Here is a 16,823-nt window from a genome sequence, read left to right as displayed (position 1 = left end):
GCTTCGACTAATGTATGGAAAAAAAAATCATGTTTTCTTCGGAATACTCGTGGGTTGGTCAACATAGGTGAAGGCGACGTGATAATAAGAAGTACCCGTGTCCTGAAAAATGTCGGGAAAATGTCGACATTTCGGGAGGCAAAACTATTGTGTGCAGTGTGAGGGCAGCAGGGATGCTTGGTGGCTTACAGCCATGACGGGGATGCTGGGGGGGAGAAACAGTCTTTATTCTAAGGAGGGGAGGGACGAGAGAGAGGGAGAGAGAGAGAGAGAGAGAGAGAGAGAGAGAGAGAGAGAGAGAGGTGTGTGTGCAAGTAGTGCACACGTCTCACTATCAAGTGGATCCATCAGAGAAAAACAAGTCCGTGGAAGTCTTCTTGTGCCACCGACTCTAACGTGGAAGTTGATCCCACTAAAATAACTCACCGGGCGGACGCGGGCCAGCCAGCCGCCATGGCGCGCGATGCAGCCGGCGGCGGACACCTCCACGAATCGGTCCTCCTCCTCCTCCCCTTCGCGGTTCTGCTCCAGCGGACGGGAGCCGCTGAATCCGCCTTGGCACTGAGTTAAAAGCAAAAAAAAAGAAGAAAAAAAAGGCAAAGAAAAAAAGAAAGTAAGGATTATAAAGGCAAATATGCTGCGGCGAGGGTCGATCGGAAGCTGCGGGCACCAGCGGCACCAGACGGACCTTCATTCCGCATGATCCTGCCCGGGGGAAGGAGACCGAGAGGCGGGCGAAAAGTTGGACGCAGTCGCGGCTTGGAGGACGGATAAGGACTCGGCAAAGGTAACGTTTTTTTTTATTGTTTTTTTTATTATCAGGGATTTATGGTCAGTTTTAAAATCAAAATGGTTCTTATGAAGTCAATCTAAAAAAATATGTTTTTAATTGTTTTTATGTTTAATTTGACATGACTGATCCTTTTTAAAGTCCCAATGCTAAATGTAACGAACAAAAAATAAAAAAATAATATATATATATATAATTTTTTTTATTTTTTTTTCTAAGGAGGGGAGGGACGAGAGAGAGGGATAATCTGGTAAATAATTTAAAAATATATATATTAAAAAAAAAAAAAAAAATATATATATATATATATATATATATATATATATATATATATATATATATATATATATATATATATATATATATATATATATATATATATATATATATATATATATATATATATATATATATATTTTTTTTTTTTTTTTTTTTTTAAATATATATATTTTTAAATTATTTACCAGATTATCCCTCTTTTCAAATGTCCCATCCCCACCAGGCACCCTTTGAAGTGGACCCGATCCCGCCTCTGAAATGGCGAACTTTTAATTGCGTTTCTCCCCGCAAATCCGCCCCTAATCCGATTGTCCTGGCCGCGTATCACCGTGTTCATCGGGGCGGCGAGGGAAATGTGCTCAGCAACCCTGAGAAAAGGAGATACAAAAAAAAGAAAAAAAAGGGGGGGGGGGGGGTGACATTTTTTTGCAACCCTTTAATCGAAAAATCCCCAATTTGAGGAAATGCCTTTTTGGGATCGCATTCGCAACACTAAAAAAAATAGGAATAATAATAAAATGGTGCATGAGTGCTGCCTCCTGTGGTTGCTTACTCCCTCCACGGCTGATTTGATTACATTTAGCTCTTTTCAATTTAGAAAAGTACATCACAGATGTGTGTGGGATGATTGGTGGTCCGAGCATCCAGCCCGTCTTCCCGTGGATTGAAACATGTCAAAATTTGCTGCTAATATTTATTAGAAAAAGTTCAAATTGGATCGCATGCGCCATAACGTGACATTCCTCTATCAATTAGCCTCATACTTCCCTTAATTGTGTGTTATCCATCATTGACTGGAAAGACACAATATACATATATACATACATATATACACACACATATATATATTGTTCACTCTTCAGGGATATAGGGGATGTTTGATGGCTCGTAAAACTTAGAATAATGGATTTGAGGTCCGACGGTAACGCGGTGGCCTTGTGCTTTGCTAGGAACCTTCCCGCCATGAAAAATAGCCCGCCTTTGATCATTTATCGCAGGTAGGGAGACTAAATTATTTTGCAATCCCATTTCCTTTGACAGCTCGTGTATGTCACCGCAGGTGAAGCTCATATGCGAAGTGTGTGTGTGTGTGTGTGTGCTTTTTTTCCCTCCTTTTGTTTGCTCTTCACCTGCAAGTCCACAGCCTTAACGCTCCAGTTTGATGAGTGTGCAACAATAATAATGAGACTAATAATAATCCTAAAGTCCCTTTAGGCTACTGGCAAAACATCCACTCTGTTTACTGTAAGCGTGTGTGTGTGTGTGTGCCTTTGTGTTTGTGTTTACGCAGACAAAAATATGGTTCTGTATTTTTTATGTACGTATATAATTAGCACAGGTAGGGATCGAACAGTGTTCATTATGAATAGCGGTAGTGATTGTTAAACCGTTAATTAATAACCACACTTTGGTCAACTGTGCTAAAGAAGCAAGTTAGCACGCTAGTGGCTGGTTAGTTAGCTTAAACGCTAACATGAATACAATAGACTATGGATCTGATGAACATTTCATTGTTTTAATTTGTAAATTGTAACCACTAATAACCACACTTTGATCAACTTTATCGAAGAAGCAAGCTAGCACGTTAGTGTGATGAACATTTCATATCACGTTTTTTGTGACCAAAATGATCGCGGTCTTTTGGTTTGTGCACAAAAAGTGCTAAACATCCACTGAAATCTTTGAATCAAGTTTTATTTTCGAAAATAATGCTTGCTTCTCAAGAGCCATATATGTTTTCCTGAATGTTTAAATAAGTTTATCTTATTTAGTTTGAATTTGTAAATATTTTAAAGTGTTTTAAAATGGAGGACGGACGTTTAGGAGTTTTGTATTCATGTTAGAATTCAAGCTAGCTAACTAGCCGGCCATTAGCAGGCTAGTTTGAGCTTATGTGGAATGAGCACTATCGCCGGTTCGTGAGTGTATTAAAGTGTGTTTATCGATCACAGTTTTGCGGTAATACAAAAGTGTTAACGTTCGAAACCGTTAGTTAATAACCACACTTTGATAAACTTTGCTAAAGAAGCAAGCTAGCGCGCTAATGACCAGGTAGTTAGCTTAAACGCTAACATGAAAACAAAGGACTATGGACGCAATGAACATCTTGTTTCACATTTTTTGTGACCAAACGATCGCAGTCTTTTGGTATGTGCACAAAAAGTGCTTAAACATACATTAAAATATTTTAATCAAGTTTTATTTAGAACATAAAATACTTTCTTGGCAGGAGAAAAATTGACGATTGTTCTTTCTTCTTCTCTAGTTTTAATTTGTAAAGATTTTAGAGTGTTTTTAAATGGGGAAAGACGTTAACAAGTCTTTTTTTCATGTTAGCATTCAAGCTAGCTACCCACCAGGCTAGTTTGCGCCGGCATTAAATTAGCAGTATTGCCGGTTCGTAAGTGTATCAAAGTGCATTTATCGATCACGGTTTTGTGGTAACACTCAAAACAGTGTTAACGTTTTAAACCGTTAATTAATAACCACACTTTGATAAATTTTACTGTAGAAGAAAGCTAACACGCTAATGACTGGGTAGTTAGCTTAAACGCTGACATGAAAAAGTACTTAAATACACACTGAAATCTTTCAATCAAGTTTTATTTAGAAAATAAAATATTTTCTTGGCAGAAGAAACATTGAATATTGTTCTTGCTTCTCAAGAGCCATATGTATTTTTCTGAATGTTTAAATATGTTTATCTTATTTAGTTTAGCAGGCTAGTTTGCGCTTACGTGAAATGAGCACTATTGCCGGTTCGTGAGTGTATCAAAGTGTTTTTATCGATCACGGTTTTGCGGTAATACAACAGTGTTAACTTTCAAAACCGTTAATTAATAACTACACTTTGATAAACTTTGCTGAAGAAGCAAGCTAGCGTGCTAATGACTGGGTAGTTAGCTTAAACGCTAACGTGAATATAAGAGACTATGGATGTAATGAACATTCGTATCACGTTTATTGTGACCAATATGATCGCGGTCTTTTGGTATGTGTAGAAAAAGTGCTAAACATCGACTGGAATCTTTGAATGAAGTTTTATTTTCTATAATAAAATACTTTCTTGGCAGAAGAATCATTGAATATTGTTCTTGCTTCTCAAGAGCCATATGTATTTTTCTGAATGTTTAAATATGTTTATCTTATTTAGTTTGAAATTGTAAAGATTTTAAAGTGTTTTAAAATGGAGGAAGGACGTTTATGAGTTTTGTATTCATGTTAGAATTCAAGCTAGTTAGCTAGCCGGCCATTAGCAGGCTAGTTTGAGCCTATGTGAAATGAGCACTATCGCCGGTTCGTGAGTGTATTAAAGTGTGTTTATCGATCCCGGTTTTGCGGTAATACAAAAGTGTTAACGTTCAAAACCGTTAATTAATAACCACACTTTGATAAACTTTGCTGAAAAAGCAAGCTAGCATGCTAATGACTGGGTAGTTAGCTTAAACGTCAACGTGAATACAAGAGACTATGGACGTAATGAACATTTCATATCACGTTTTTTGTGAACAAAATGATCGCAGTTTTTTGGTATTTGCACAAAAAGTACTTAAACACACACTGAAATCTTTCAAACAAGTTTTTTTAGAAAATAAAATTATTTCTTTGCAAAATAAATATTGAATATTGTTCTTGCTTCTCAAGAGCCATCGAACACAGGACCTTCGTATTTTGAGGCACATGCACTAACCCCTGTCACACCATGCTTAAATATGTTTATCTTACGCAGTTTTAATTTGTAAAGATTTTAGAGTGTTTTAAAATGGAGGAAATACGTTTATGATTATTTTATTCATGTTGGCATTCAAGCTAGCTAGCCAGCCATTAGCAGGCGAGCCTGCGCCTCGGCGAAACTAGCACTATCGCCGGTTCGTGAGTATCAAAGTGCGTTTATCGATAACGGTTTTGCGTTAACACTCACAACAGTGTTAACATTTTAAACCGTTAATTAATAACCACACATTGATAAACTTTACTGAAGAAGCAAGCTAGCATTCTAATGACCTGGTAGTTAGTTTAAACGCTAACATGAACACAAGAGACTATGCATGTAACACTGTAATGAACATTTTATATCACGTTTATTGAGACCAAAATGATCGTGGTATTTTGGTATGTGCATAAAAAAAGTACTTATACACACTAAAATATTTACATCAAGTTTAATTTAAAAAATAAAATACTTTCTTGACAAAATAAACATTGAAGATTGTTCTTGCTTCTTAAGAGCCATTTTGAGTGTTTAAATATGTTTTTCTTCTTTAGTTTTAATTTGTAGAGATTTTAGAGTGTTTTTAAATCGGGAAAGTCGTTAATGAGACTTTTTTTTAATGTTAGCATTCAAGCTAGCTAGTCAGCAGAGTTTGCGCCTCCATGAAATGAGCACTATCGCCGGCTCGTGAGTGTATCAAAGTGCGTTTATCGATCACGGCTTTGCGATCATTTTAATATAAAAGTGTAATACTAACCATCTGGGGTTTGACCGTTTATCGTTAAATCCTTATGTTTTTCCCCATACCCAAATCTAACGGGAGGTGTCTACAACAGGAAGTGAACCCGTGTGACGTCACAACCGTGCAATACTGGTTTTGCTTTGATCTTTAAAAAAAAACCCCTCTAAAACAGGGGTGTCAAACTCATTTTAGATCGGGGGCCACATGGAGAAAAATATACTCCCAAGTGGGCCGGACTGGTAAAATGGAACATTCAATTTTATGTGGTGGAATGTCCGAATCTTAAACAGCAACAAAAGTGAATTTAGTACAAACATTTTATTTACCCATAATCAAATGGTACAAGGTTGGATTGCATTGCCATGCACACAGACAACGTCCTCCAGAGACGTTGGATGAATCGAGAATCATGCGAATCATACATAGACTTGGTCTACTTGGCCATTTATGTGTTTCCCTCGTGTGTCAAGATCCAGTTGTTTTGGACCTGTTTGTTCTGCAACATCCTTGAATCCCTTAGTCATAATAAACAATCAAAACATATTGTACAATGGTCAGGGTGACCATATGTTCAACTCTAACCCACATATGGCTCCTTCAATCGTACAGAATAGAAAAAAGAGAAATGAGCAGACATTCCACTACTGATGTGTCTTTCTTAATGCTTTTCGACCTCACTCTCTTTCAGACTTTGACGGACACAAAATGTGGTACAAAAGGTCAGAAATGCCACCACATACCCCCCATTCCAGGGTTTTAGAACCCTGGACCATACCGATTTCTGACCTAGGCCATTTCCTTAAAAAATCTCTACCACAGATAGAGGCGAAAACCCCAATGTTGTTATGCGGGGCGAAAATTCCTCTATGACCCTCACTGAGCGATCGCTGTTATCAGCCTGCAGCAAAACCGTATCACAGAACACAATTAGTGGCCTCACCTTTGATTTAGTAAAAACAAAGACAACTTTGAGATTGTTTTCTTTGTTTAAAAATGTATGTTGTTGTTGTTGTTTACACTTACATGTTGCGGTTGATAGTATTCTATCTTTATTTGTCGTTATTTATATTTTGGTATATTTGATAATGTTCATCAATCAACTCATTGGTGTTAATTTTCAATGTATCAAGATAAAAAAATTATACCAAAATCAAATTACAGTATGTTATTTATGTAGTTTGATCATTTTCCTCGACTGATGTAATAACATCATGTGGTTTATTTTGTACATATGTAGCACCATCTACAAATATACAAAGAATTGCTATTGCAACATCTAGTGGACACATTTAGAACAGCAGTTTATTTCATTCAAAAATGTCAGGTTCATTTTTATACGTAGCAAACTCGGATAAAACCTGTTCGCGGGCCTGAGCCGGCCCTCGGGCCGTACATTTGACACCCCTGCTCTAAAAACTCGACAGATTTAAAACTGAGGAAGAAGACAAGCTGTGGAAAAGGGATGGAAGCACATTATTATGGCTTAGCCAGAAGGAAAGTCTATGGTTAAAAGATTTCAGTGTGTACTTTTTGAGCACATTCGACAATACCGCGATATGAAATGCTCCAAATCGCTAAATCCCTGGTCGGAAAACACGCTGATATTTTCAGTTAAGCTCTGCAGTATCTCGGAAAATCCAAGTGTGTGTGTGCTGTTGTTGATTCCCTCCCTTGATGGAGTGCGAAAGGGACAAAAGCCCCCTTTATGTCTGTGATACCGGATGTGCTCGAGCGGTTCTGAATATTTATCAGACGCTTTAAGTTTCTTCTCCAATCAGTCAGTGTGCGCGAGTTGACATCAGCGGCGAGCAATGTGATTGTCACCCGTGCCTTTTCTCGTCTGCATCATGAGCGAGCGAGCGAGTGTGTGTGTGTGTGTGTGTGTGTGGTAGAATGAGCGACGGTTGGTATGCGTGTGTGCACATGCTTGTCAAACAGAGAGAGGAAGAACCGGGGGGCAAAAACAAGAAAAGAGAGAACAGGCCACCCTGAAAATACTCGCATTTTCTTTGTTTTCCCACAGGTCTCTGGTTCCAAATGCCACCCTCCTTGGACTCTGCCCCAGTGGGGGAACGGCAGCGGTGTGTGACGGACAGGCGAGCAGAGCCTGCGGCGGCTTCAGACCGGCCCCGGAGCAACCAGTGAAGAAGCCCTGCCTTGGTCTGACGTCCCGTCACGGATGGAGTTGCTCAAAGGACTGGCCAGTGAGACCACTGATCTTCATTCGAGGACTACAGGATTACATCCGCATTTTCCCCGTCGTTTCAAAGTAACCGACATTACCGAACGCTCCCTGGTGGACTTTTTTTTTTAAGTTTGGTATTTGGTGGTTTTAGCCATCATTGCCAATTTGATTCACTCGGTCACAGTTCTTTTTTTTATTGTTGGGTTTCCCGGTTTCCGCTTTTTTTTTGTTCCACTATGGAGTTTCTGGCCGGACCCTGGAATAAGGATTGGACTTCATTCTTGCAGTTTTGGTTGACTGTGATCTTAAGCCTTCAAACGCAATTCAGCCCAGTTGCCTCGTGTCCGGACGAGTGTCGTTGTGACAAGTTATTTGTGTACTGCAATGAACGCAGCCTGACATCAGTGCCTCTGGGGGTACAGGAGGGCTACACTGTGCTCTACCTGCACAACAACCAGATCAACAATGCTGGCTTCCCCCTCGAACTTCACAATCTGGCTTCCGTGGAGACTGTGTATCTCTATGGCAACCAGCTGGATGAGTTTCCTATCAATCTGCCCAAAAACACCAGAGTACTGCATCTCCAGGAGAACAATATTCAAACAATCTCCAGGGCAGCGCTAGCACAGCTGACTCGTTTAGAGGAGTTGCACCTTGATGATAACTCCATCTCCACAGTGGGGGTGGAAGAAGGGGCCTTTAGGGAGGCACTGAGCCTCAAACTCCTCTTCCTCACCAAGAACCACTTAAGCAGTGTTCCCATCGGCCTCCCAGAGGACCTTAAGGAGCTGCGATTGGACGAGAATAGAATCGCCGTCATCGCAGAGGAGGCCTTCCAGAATGTGACCCGTCTGCAGCGCCTCCTGCTGGACGGGAACCTGCTGACGGACGAGGGCATCGCACCAGGGACATTCCAGGGGCTGGCCAGCCTCCGTGAGCTGGCGCTGGCCCGCAACTCCCTCACCTTCCCCCCTCCCCTTTTACCGAGTCAGTCGCTGGTCAAGCTGAGCCTGCAGGAGAACCAGATCGACCAGATCCCAGTGGCGGCTTTTGCCGACCTCAACAGGCTGGAGAGGTTGGACATTTCCAGCAACCAACTTCAGACGCTGACGCAGGGTGTGTTTGACGGCCTGTCCAGCTTGAGGCATCTCATGGTGCGGAATAACCCGTGGCGCTGCGACTGCGCGGTGAAATGGGTGGTGGTGTGGCTCAAGTCGTTGCCTTCCGCCATAAACGCCAGAGGGTTTGTGTGTCAGAGTCCGGACAGGGTGCGCGGCATGGCGATCCGAGAGCTCACGTTGGATATCATCGACTGCTCGGTCGACGCCGAGCAACCGTCGTGGCCTACCATTCGCTCCACGCCTCCTCCGCCGCCCACCACCACCCCTCTCACCACCATGATCTCCACTCTTTCAACCACATCCATTCCGGACTACTTAGACTCACCTTCCCCACCCTTACCCCCGATCTATAACAATCCTCCCGGGCCCCTTCCTCCTTACGAGGACCCCCTTCAAATCTCCTTCCATGTGGTCAACTCCACCAGCATCGACGTAAGCTGGGCTTCCTATTTCACCGTCACAGCCTACAAAGTCACCTGGGTCAAAAGGGGCCAAAGCCAAATAAATGAAGGGATGCAGGAGCGGACAGTGAGCGGCGTCCAACGGCACACCAGCATCGCCGATCTGGAACCCCGGTCCGTGTACCGGATTTGTGTGCACGTTCTGGACACCCATAACTCCTACAGACCTGGAGAGGATACAATATGCTCTGAGGCCAGGACCAAGGCAGCCTCTCCGACTAAGTCTCCCGGTTCGGGGCAAGCGCCAAAGGAGAGCGTTAACTCCACGTTGTTAATGGCCGGCATCATCGGCGGGGCGGTGCTGGTCATCTTGGTCACGCTCCTCAGCCTGTTTTGCTGGCACATGCACAGGAAGAGCCGGTCGGCTTCGGCAAAGTGGAAATACAACCGCGGCCGCAGAAAAGACGACTACTGCGAGGCCGGGACCAAGAAGGATAACTCCATTCTCGAGATGACTGAAACCAGCTTCCAGATAGTGGCGCTGAACAACGAGCAGCTGCTCAAGGGCGATTTCCGCATCCAGCCCATCTACACGCCCAACGGGGGGATCGGATTTAGAGACTGTCACCTCAGTAACAACAGCTTGGCCTACTGCAAGAGCAGCAACGTGCCCAGTACCGAGTTTTGCCACACGTGACGATGCGGCACTCCCACAAACTGGAGATGACAAATACAAACAATACACACGCTGTTTGTGTAGACTACAACAGAAACGCTTACAAAATCATAGTAAAATATTAACTGTACTATATATATATATATATATATATATATATATACATATATATATTTCCAAGTTCTGTCAATGATGTAATTTATACTGTGGATAATAATGTGGGGATCTCTGCTATCTTTTTTATTCATAGGAAAAACGAGATCCAAGTGTTTTGGCCTTTTTTTTTTCTTAAAAACAGCAGGGTTTCGAAAGTTGTTTTAATGGTCAGTATCGTACATAAACACACGATTTGTACAATCACGGCACCTCCGGGGGTGTGTAGCTTCTGACAAACGCCGTCAGCCTCGGAACACTTTGCTAACCACAGAAGCAAAAAAAAAATTTAAAAAAAATAAATAAATTGGGGTTTAATTTTTAGACATTATTACATCACAATACACAAAACAGCTGATGACAGCACTTTGGAAAGAGCACGGCTGGTGGAATGTTGGATAAAACTGCACTATTTAGAAAAAACAAATATCCATGTTAGCAATACTTGTAACGATATAAAAAAACGTGACCAAAATGATCACGGTCATTATTATTATCCCGTTGAATGTCCTCATAAAGTACACACACTAACAATCTTTATCTTTTAACCTTTTTTAATTTGTAAAGTTTTTCCACGTATTTTTAACAATAAGAGGTAGAATTCGGATTCACAATCGATTCTCTGTTTAACAGAATTCTTATTTATAAGTGGGGGTGCTGAAAAACCCCCAAAATGATGCGCATTCACGATCCAATCCAAATTGTGATTATTATTTGTACCGATTCTGAATCGATTCAGAATTGTCGAATACTATCCATTTTTGACAATACGTTAAACATCAGCAGCTTTTGTATACTGTAACCTGTTTGGCAAAATATTTCATTATAATTTATACACCAAATAATATATTGTGAGAATCGTGTTGAATCGAGAATCGATTCTGGATCGAATAATCACTTTATGAATCGTAACAGAATGAGATGTTGTAGAAATCACGTCCCTAATTATGTGGTATAAAAAAAATAAAATAGGGGTCCTAATTTCTGGGTACCGAACGATTCAATCTGATTCCGAATCCTGGGGTGATGATTCGATTCAGAATCGATAATCGAATCAACACGATTTTCGATTTAAACCGATTTTTGCAATGTATTATTAGGTTAGAAAAGTTCCTTCTGGTTGCATGAAAATGGTCTAAAACATATTTAAAAAAATAAATTATTAATAAAAAAAATGTTTTAAATGTTTTTAAATAGATTTTCAAAATTATTAATCAATTTAAAATCGGGATGAATAAGAATCGCGATTTGGGTGTGAAGAGATTTTTTATTTTGTTCACCCCTATAAATTACAGTAAATCTTTTGAAAAGCGCTTCTTGGCTGCTAATGTGTGAAATATAAGCACAGAGGGCCAAAAAAAATATTTTTTTTTAAAAATCCATTTAAAAAAAATTGGAATCAGTTTAGAATTGATGTGAATAAAATCACAATGTGAATCGACTTTTTACAGCACCCCTAACGTCTGGTTTATGCGACACCTCCGTGTCATATTCCTGCGAGTATTCAAGTTTATTGGGGTATGTCATTAATTAACAGGGAAAGACGTTAGCATGTTAGCATTTTAGCTTGCTTCCCCAGTAAATGAGTTGCATCACCGGTCGGTGAGTTTACAAAGTGCGGGTATCAATCACGGTTTCACTATCACTTTCATTTAAAATGGTAATGCTGTCCGTCTAGAGTTTTACCACGGTTTGTCATTAACGTCGTTATGAGGAATCATGGAAGGGGAATCCCAAAAGTGCCTTCGACTCTAATATCGTCCTTGCTCTGGTTGTCTACGGCCGAGCAAAGGCGAGATTTATTTAAGGGACATGTTTTGGAAAAACCACATCAGTCCAGTCATAAAGTTATAACATTATTTAAAATCCATTATCAAACAGAAGAGCAATCCATGTGACCGTTGTTTTAACAAAAAGCATGTGACCGATACAGCTGCTGCGGCGATTGACCGCGTTTGTCAGGAAGCGCTTCTGACATTTTGTACGGAAAATAAGTCGGTTTTTGTTGCCATCATAAGGAGCCCCTAAAGGGTTATGGGGGAATTTTTTATTTTTATTTTGTTATTTTTTTTTTTTTTTTAGACATGTATCTCGTGTGCACGAGAAACTTTTTATAAAGTTATAAAAAAAAAAAATATATATATATATATATATATATATATATATATATATATATATATATATATATATATATATATATATATATATATATATATATAATTATTAAATAAAAAATTATAATTATAAAAATTATAAAAGTTATAATTTTGTATCTCGTGCGCACGAGAAACTTTTTATAAAGTTATAAATATATATATATATATATATATATATATATATATATATATATATATATATATATATATATATATATATATATATGTATATATATATATATGTATAATTATTAAATTAAAAATTATAATTATAAAAGTTATAATTTTGTGTCTCGTGCGCACGAGAAACTTTTTATAAAGTTATAAAAATATATATATATATATATATATATATATATATATATATATATATATATATATATATATATATATATATATATATATATATATATATATATATATATATATATATAGATATATACAATTATTAAATTAAAAATTATAATTATAAAAATTATAAAAGTTATAATTTTGTATGTCGTGCGCACGAGAAACGTTTTATAAAGTTATAAAAAAAAATAAAAAAAATAAATGTAATTATTAAATTAAAGATTATAATTATAAAAATTATAAAAGTTATAATTTTGTATCGTGCGCACGAGAAACTATCTCGCGCGCACAGGATACATGTCTAAAAAAATTAAAAATTTAAAAATAATTATAAACATTTTTTTTCCCCCATGTCCCTTTAGTGGCCCCGTACCATCACGATCCGAAAAGAGAAAATCCCCAAGTCAGGACTCATTCCAATTTTTTGGCGCCAAATGAGATACATTTTTATTTTTTTGGCCATAGTTGCAGTTTTTGTGCAGCTATTCATTAAGAAAAAAGAAAAAAAAACCAAAACAATCATCCAAAGTGTTTGGGTTAGTTTCTGCCTCATCCCTCGCTTAAAGCAGGAGTACCGGCGGCACGCGGGCTCCAACTAGTGGTACGCCAAAGAACCCCTTAAGTAAATATCAAAACACAGTGTTACTGTTCAAACTGCGTGCAACGTTACAGTGGAAGAGGAAGAGATGACCTGCTCACGGGTGCCACCTGGTGGTTGTTTGAGCCCACTGCACCCCATAGTGAGGCAACAAATACACAACCTGACCTACTGTATTTTATGGAACACCAACTCGGTCAATGCAGCGAGCGAGTGTGCCACACACTCCCACTCCCTGACTCCAACAAAATTGGAGTGTGACCATTTTATTTTCATCCTTTTGTGGCTAAATGATAGATTGTCGTCAGTCTATTTATTATTGACCCACTTGTACTTATTTCATGAGGAACTGAAGGCAATACAAGCTGCTCATTTTCCTCCATTATCCGTCCTTCCTTCTGCACATTTCATGGCGTCAGGAATTAAGTTTTTATTTTATTTTATTTTTTTAGCTTTGTGTCAGTCCCAATATCCGTGATCCCTGCATGGGCTCATTTAAGTCCTTCGGGGGGGAGTCGCCAGCGAGAGGTCTTCATTATGCACTTCTTAAGAAGACTCTATTTGATTTGACATCGTTTTATTTTGAAGGGAGGTGGTGGGGGGGAAGTTTGAAAAGGTCCCCCCTCCCCCCCGCTGCCTTTTTTTGCCTCGCCTCATAATCCTCCGTCCAGAAAGGTGGAGAAATATGCAGTTGTTTTCACCCGGCTGCACTAAGAACTCACGCGGTAACTCGTTAAATTGTAGGGGTGTTCATCTTTTGAGTGATTCGATCCGATTCCTGGGGGTAAAGGACCGATTCTCGATTCAACACGATTCTCGCAATGTAATATTTGGTATAATAATTATTAGGGGTGTGGGAAAAAAATTGATCCGAATTCGAATCGCGATTCTCACGTTGTGCGATTCAGAATCGATTCCCATTTTTAAAAAATCGATTATTTTTTTATTTTTTACATTGTTTAATTTTTTTTTATTTTTTTTAAATTTTTTAAAAAATGTTTTTAATTTTTTTTTTTTTTTTTTTTTTTTTTAATTTTTTTTTAAATTAATCAATCCAACATAATGCAATCCAATTCCAAAACCAAACCCGACCCAGCAACACTCAGAACTGCAATAAACGGAGCAATTGAGAGGAGACACAACCACGACACAAAAGTAGTGAAATAAAAATTAATATCATCAACAACCGTATCAATATTAGTAACAATTTCAACATAGCAGTGATTAAAAATCCCTCATTGACATTATCATTAGTCCATGTCAGGTTTTCTGACATGGACTTGTTTCTTCGGCATTGTCCACACGTTTAAGTCAGGACTTTGAGAAGGCCATTCTAAAACCTTCATTCTAGCCTGATTTAGCCATTCCTTTACCACTTTTGACGTGTGTTTGGGGTCATTGTCCTGTTGGAACACCCAACTACGCCCAAGACCCAACCTCCGGGCTGATGATTTTAGTTTGTCCTGAAGAATTTGGAGGTAATCCTCCTTTTTTCATTGTCCCATTTACTCTCTGTAAAGCACCAGTTCCATGGGCAACAAAAGAGGCCCAGAGCATAATACTACCACCACCATGCTTGACAGTAGGAATTGTGTTCCTTGAATTAAAGGCCTCACCTTTTCTCCTCCAAACATATTGCTGGGTATTGTGGCCAAACAGCAACCTTTTTGTTTCATCTGACCATATCTTTGTCCATGTAATGTCAGATGAAATTATTGGAAACTCAAGACTGTATATATATATATATATATATATATATATATATATATATATATATATATATATATATATATATATATATATATATATATATATATATATATATATATATATATATATATATATACACATGTATATATATATATATTTTTTTTTTTTATTAGGAATATATATATATATATATATATATATAGATATATATATATATATATACAGTATATACAGATTTTTGAAAATTGGGAATCGATTTTGAACCAGGATGAATAATAACCGTGATTCGGATATGAAAGGATTTTTTTTTAAATTGGTCCACACATTAAAGATTTAAAGATAATATTAAAGCGCTCATTATTATATTTAAGACAAGTAGCTTGTAGTACAGTAATACAAACTCTTTGTGTACATTTTAAAAAGTTAATTACATTTTATGGGTGTAGTTCTTGAGATTTTCTTGTTCAACCAAAACAATTTGCAGCCATGTGTTTTTTTTTACAATAGAACAAGGGTGTCCTAACTTTTTCCACTGAGGGCCACACACTGAAAAATCACAAGATGCGAGGGCCATTTTGATCATTTCCATGTTCAAAACGGATATTAAATTTGGCCCCGGGGACCTGGAAGGGTCTCAGTCATAAACATTTAAAAAATAATATTAATTTGTATTTAATTGTTAATTCTCTGGATCAACTTCAGGTCTATTTGTCAATATATGTTATTGTTTTAATGCTCATTTGTCAAAGCGCTGTTTTTAATGTTGAAAAAAACAGAACAAAATATGCAATCTTCACCCCCAAATTTTCAAAGTGCCATATTTAATGTGAAGTAATTAAATCCTTAAATAGGTCAATAATTCATAGCAACTTAACAACCAATTTAAATCATTAATATTTTTTCAGCAATGACAGTTAAAAATAAAAAAATAAAAATCACAAAAATTATTGGGCCTAATTCCTAAAAGCGTTTTGAAATGAGTATTTTATATTTTTTTGTTTACTTTCGACGCTAAAGTCGCTAGCTCAACTTTAGATCTATCCATCGAGTATAAGTTTTTATTCAAATTTTAATGGTTTCTTTGGTTTGTTTTAAGCCCTTTTTTATCAAAGTAAAACCTAATTAAGAATACATAGCTTTCTGGTTACATTTCACCCGTGTGCTCTTTTGTTGCACTTTTTTAAAATGTTTTAATATTTTATCTTTTTTGATAGCATTTTTAGAATTGAAAAAAAATTAGCACTTTGGACCCCCGGCAATACTTTTAACGATAGCTAACGTAAGCTAGCCAAATCGCTATCATTAGCTAACACAACTCAAAGCTAATGCGGGTGTTGCTAACGTGCTAAAAGTGGTTAAAACACTTTAGAAAGTTGGCATCTGCGTATTGGTTGCACATTTAATCACAACATTAAAACTATTTAAAAATTAATTTAAGACAACTTTTTTTTTTTTTTTCGAGTTTTTGGCTGCCGTGAGTTGAGACGCTCTACACCGAACAAGTGATCGTATTACGAAACGGGGTCGGCCATTAAAATGATTTAAAATTAATTTAATTGATGCTTGACCCCCTCCGGATAAATGCTATTTTTTTAAATGTAACACGCCTTTGAAAAATAAAAATCAGTACAAAAAAACAATATGAAAGAATGTAATACAAACAAGTACAGTATACAATGGTGTAATAATGTACTGCACGGTATCTCGCTGCTTTCCCGTCAAGCACCCCATCAGCAGCTTCTCCATATTTTCATGGATACATGTCCGCCGTTCAGACGTTCCAACGCGACTCATTCTGCTTCATTACATTGCAGGCTAGCCGAGCCACGCTCCAACTGCTCCGTCTTTTTTGTTGTTTTTGTTTTTTTTGTGATGATTTCCTTCTTTGATTCCATGAATATCATCCACTTCTTCAGTCACTTTCTTCCCTCTCGTGCTTGGAAAAATTA

The 16,823-nt window shown here is 37.9% G+C and overlaps 1 protein-coding gene across 1 annotated transcript; it reads left to right on the top strand.

Annotated features, from left to right (window-relative positions):
- Window positions 1–314: 314 nt before the first annotated feature.
- Window positions 315–12,137, top strand: LOC133640726 (leucine-rich repeat transmembrane protein FLRT2-like). The gene is made up of 2 exons (XM_062034296.1): window positions 315–787; window positions 7,547–12,137. Exon 2 carries the CDS (start codon window positions 7,945–7,947, stop codon window positions 9,925–9,927), a length of 1,983 nt encoding a protein of 660 aa, XP_061890280.1. The 5' UTR covers window positions 315–787; window positions 7,547–7,944; the 3' UTR covers window positions 9,928–12,137.
- Window positions 12,138–16,823: the final 4,686 nt, after the last annotated feature.

Source organism: Entelurus aequoreus, linkage group LG23 (genome assembly GCF_033978785.1).
Source record: "Entelurus aequoreus isolate RoL-2023_Sb linkage group LG23, RoL_Eaeq_v1.1, whole genome shotgun sequence".
In the NCBI taxonomy this organism is placed as follows: Eukaryota; Metazoa; Chordata; class Actinopteri; order Syngnathiformes; family Syngnathidae; genus Entelurus; species Entelurus aequoreus.
The sequence above is the reverse complement of the archived record's forward strand: the minus strand, read 5'-3'. Positions and strand labels throughout refer to the sequence as shown.